Source organism: Macrobrachium rosenbergii, chromosome 17, assembly GCF_040412425.1.
Source record: "Macrobrachium rosenbergii isolate ZJJX-2024 chromosome 17, ASM4041242v1, whole genome shotgun sequence".
NCBI classification, from domain to species: Eukaryota; Metazoa; Arthropoda; class Malacostraca; order Decapoda; family Palaemonidae; genus Macrobrachium; species Macrobrachium rosenbergii.
Genome location: NC_089757.1, coordinates 7,698,770 through 7,703,769, shown reverse-complemented (window position 1 = coordinate 7,703,769; position 5,000 = coordinate 7,698,770). Strand labels below are relative to the sequence as shown.

At 39.2% G+C, this 5,000-nt stretch overlaps 1 protein-coding gene across 1 annotated transcript in view; it reads right to left on the bottom strand.

The window, feature by feature from the left end:
• Positions 1–5,000, bottom strand: part of LOC136847695 (galactoside alpha-(1,2)-fucosyltransferase 2-like) — a 58,483-nt gene that overhangs the window by 41,849 nt on the left and 11,634 nt on the right. Inside the window, exon 3 of the mRNA XM_067119521.1 lies at positions 149–300. Coding sequence (XP_066975622.1) covers positions 149–300 — 152 coding nt within the window. The remainder of the gene's footprint in view (positions 1–148; positions 301–5,000) is intronic.

Below are 5,000 nucleotides of genomic sequence, written 5' to 3'. Positions count from 1 at the left end.
TTAGAACCAATATATTGTAAAAGATTATACACATTTAAGTCACATACAGGGAACAAAAATGAAAGGATTCTTGAAAATTTGAATTCCCGCGTTAAATAAGACTACTATACCACCAATGTCAGAGAATATATTATTTTAGGGACCTTACCTGCACTTTTGACAAGACTTCAGCTATTTTAACATTGATTGGCTGTTCAGCAATTTTATCCTCGTTTAACTGGGTAACAACATTGCTTGGTTGTTCAGCAGTTTTAACCTCATCTGGCTGTAGTTTCAATAGCAAATTTTTTGGACTGCTATCTGAAAAAAAATTTTGCATTCTTCAAACCAATTTTCTGATTATAGTAACACAATATTTTGCGACATTTGCACTTGCATTTGTTGAGTGTATAATTCGAAAATATTAACAAGAAAATAATTTTACCCAAGTCAATTCCCGTACGGGAGTAGTGCCGTCAGTTGCACCTCATGCGGCGCACTGTGGCATTACTTCAGGTTCTCTGCAGCGTCCCTTCGGCCCCTAGCTGCAACCCCTTTCATTCCTTTAACTGTGCCTCCGTTCATATTCTCTTGCTGCTTCCATCGTACTTTCCACCCTCTCCTAACAGTTGATTCATAGTGCAACTGCTTTGAGGTTTTCCTCCTGTTACACCTTTCAAACCTGTTTACTGTCAACTTCCATTCCAGCATTGAATAACCTCATAGGTCCCAGTGCTTGGCCTTTGGCCTAAATTCTATATTCTATATATCTAGGCGTATAAAAGATACAAAAACAAGGATAACTTAGTTGACATTTCAAGTGAACCGATATTTTTCTTTAGCCAAGTTTGAGCGAACACAATTTGTTGAGAGTTTCATCTGTACCCTAAAGAGATAAAAATGATCTCAGTGAGCAATTAGAACACCTAGAAAATGTTTTCGTAGCACTCTTATCTCCATCCTTATTCAATTTGAGAGAGCTTGTGCGTGTGCGTGCGTCCATTTCCTTCCAAACTCCTGCACCTAGCCAGTTGCTAATTAATACTTCAAAGTAGTCCCCTTGGGGTGCCACACACTTCTCCCAACGGTTCTGCCACTGTCGGAAGCAGCACCGGAACGCCTCTTTGAGATGGCGCGCTGACAGTCTGTCGCATTCTGCGCCAGGAATGCGCAGAAAGTACGATGGAGGCAGCAAGAAAATTATTGCTAAGATTTTATAGCAATAATCTAATGAAGAATAATCCAATAAGGAGATAAAAAATATGGGTCGATAAACATTTGCTGAAGTATTTGCTAACTATTTCTACTCTATTAGCTGTTTAGTTATTACAGTTGTTTGATCGTAACTCTAACACAAACAGTCTCTATATTAGTTGTTTTGTTACTACGGTTGTTTAGTTACCATATTTAAACTTGTTTGGCTATTATCATTCCGTTTTTGGAAAAGTAAAATTAAAAGGTTCTCTCAAAATTTTATCACAGAACCCACGCAATGGAGAAGATAACATCATCAAAAGGAAATGTAAAACATATTACAAGAAGGCTACTGTTACAGACTAGACAGTGCTCAAGAGTGGCAGTCATGGCGTTGTATAAATGGAAAGTGCAAAGGAAGGAGATGAGTTTATGGAGATGAATGCACATCCGCCAATGATCACGATCATATACCCGATCCTGCAAAGTCTGAGGCCAGCTTCCCGATGATGCGGCTTCGTGAAAGGGCTGCAGCAAGTATACCTTAGTTTTACCAGACCACTGAGCTGATTAACAGCTACATGAAATGATCAAACAAGGTGTATCGTTCAAGTTACCCAAATTAATTTGCACCCTGAAGTAGTAGTTCTTCCCACGTATCAATCACTTCAGCAGCCTGTACAGCGCCAACGGAAACAAAGCAATGCCCGTCTGGGCTCCAAGTAACGTAAGAAAAATAGATATATCCCTCAAGAACTTATTTGCACGTGGTGCTGGGGAAAATTTCCTTGCATGTGACTGGTGGTGTCGATGACCCAGGCAAATATTTTATATTTGTTACTCTGATAATTTGAAATTGATGAAGGAAAATAAGCACTGGATGGGAGACGGGACGTTCAAAATAGCTCCTCAGCTAATTTATCAGCTATATGTGATTCATATCATGTATAAAGGAAACGTCCTTTATAGTAAAAGTGTAGAAAAGCTGTTAAAACAGTATAAAATTATGATCAAATCTAAGTATAATTTTGCATTTCTGACCCTCAAGTGTCAGCGCTCAAGTGTTACTGTGCTCAGTTGTCTTGCACTCCATTGTTGGAACTCTTTTGTCGGCGTCCATTTGCCTTGCACTCAGAAATCAGCGCATAGTACTAAACATGGCGAAACAGTGTAGATGAATCACCGTTTCACCGTGTTTAGTACTAACCCCTCGGGGATCAAATGTCCCCATGTGAAATGGTGATTTCACAAATTCCCTGAAAATTTCAGGGATTTCTTGAAATCAATGGTTTCACAGTCTTACTGTAACATATATATATATATATATATTTTTTTTTTTATATCTATATACATTTATACTATATATACAGGCAGTCCCTGGTTATCGGTGGGGGTTCCGTTCTAATGGCGTGACAATAAGCGAAAATCTCCGAGAACCGAAAATCGTTGGTCTAAGGCGCTTATCAGCGCCGATAACTGGGTATTGGCGCCGATAATCAGAGAGCGGGGCCTCTGTTAGGTATGTATTTATGCCAATACCTGATTATCGGCGGTGACAAACGGAAATCGGCTATTTACTCGTCGAGAGCAGGGAAATTACAGCAGATTCAGCATTAACTTATACCTGTCTTGATAGCTCAGTGAGTAGACCGTCGACTGGAGTTGTTGGAAGGCAATTGTGTCGAGGGATCGAGACCCGGCAGTACCGATCCATTTATCACTTGTAAATTCCCCTTCGGTGATAACTCCCCTTCGGTGATAACTCCCCATCGGGGATATTCCTGAAGTAGCGTGAATTTGATACTAAACAACATTTGTAGCTTCATGATTGTTTATAAATCACAGTGTGATAAATATTTCATAAGAGCTGCGTGTTCCAAATATACCAATGAGCTGTCACAGTGGAGGTGGGTTAATGCTGAAGCTAAGTATAATTTCCCTCTCTCAACTGGTAAACAAGTACAGCAGATTTGGCATTAACTTATGCCTCTCTTGATGGGTAGACTGTTGACGGGAGTTGTTGGAAGGTAATTGTGTCAAGGGATCGAGACCCAGTAGTATCGATCCATTTATCACTTATAAATTCCCCTTCAGTGATAATTCCCCATCGGGGATATTCCCGAAGTAGAGTGAATTTAATATTAAACATCATTTGTAGCTTCATGATTGTATATAAATCACACAGTGTAATAAATATTTCATAATAAGAGCTGCAGGTTACAAATGTACCAATGAGCTGTCATGGTGGAGGTGGGTTAATGCCGAAGCTAAGTATAATTTCCCCTCTCAACAGGTTAACAAGTACAGCAGACTCGGCATTAACTTATACCTCTCTTGATGGCTCAGTGGGTAGATCGTCGACTGGAGTTGTTGGAAGGTAATTGTGTCAAGGGATCAAGACCCAGCAGTACCAATCCATTTATCATTTATAAATTCCCCTTCGGTGATAATTCCCCATCGGGAATATTCCAGAAGTAGCGTGAATTTGATATTAAACAACATTTGTAGCTTCATGATCATATATATATATATATATATATATATATATATATATATATATATATATATATATATATATATATATATTTATACATATATATATATATATGAAATCTACTGGTCACTTTTACCAGACACATATGTAATTCTAATAGCCACAATGCCCTCTTAACTTCTCGAATTCTTCGCGCATTTTTGGATATGCTTGTAACTACGAAGCCGAAATATCCAAACGGAAGAAATTGAAGAGCCTGTGAATGCCGGTCGCGGGAAACGAACCGGCATTACCATATTCACAAGGAGGTCGCGTTGCCGGCCTGACCATGAAAGGATAAAAGTCTATCACCTCTCGTACATACATATACCTGTCGTTTTCAGATATATTTATTAGAGCTGGAATAGACCCATCCTCACCATCGTAGCCAAGTGGGCAATCGTTTTTATTGCTTTTTTTTAGTCTGAAATAATATGTAGAATCTAACTTTTACCAGACACATATGTAAATCTAATAGCCACAATGCCCTCTTAACTTCTCGAATTCTTCGCGCTTTTTTGGATATGCTTGTAACTACGAAGCCGAAATATTCAAACGGAAGAAATTTAGAGCCTGTGAACGCCGGTCGCGGGAAACGAACCCGCATTACCATATTCACAAGGAGGTCGCGTTGCCGACCTGACCACGAGAAGGATAAAAGTCTATTACCTCTCGTACATACATATACCTGTCGTTTTCAGATATATTTATTAGAGCTGGAACAGACCCATCCTCACCATTGTAGCCAAGCGGGCAATCGTTTTTATTGCTTTTTTTTAGGCTGAAAACGACAGGTATATGTTCCACCATTTCCTCCTATAACTGTTTCCTCCTATAACATCAAACCATCAACCTCAAGGAAGAAAGGTCAGATACATAGAACATCCAGGTAGCCTAAGTTCTCCTAGCACTTGTGCCCATACGGCACAGAGCTCCACTTTGAGTATCTTGGCACCCAACCAGAGTATGATGCTATGTTACTCCCCTATTCTCACTCTGTCAATGTTTAACTTTAATTTTCTTCTTGTAATGTTAATCATTTATAACCTCATTTTATGCATTGTATAAACCCATTGTTTACCTGGCACCTCACTTTTGTTTTGCATCGCACTCTGCCAAATGCAGAGTGCTAACCACCTGATCTCCTGGCCCTATGAGTCCTTGACTTTTCATCCGTGGAATTAATTGTATTGCAAATTTAAATTGTATGTAACTTATTCCAACAGGAAATTCATTCTGCACCAACATAACAATCGCCATCAATGCAATAAAACTTGCATTTATCCAAAACACA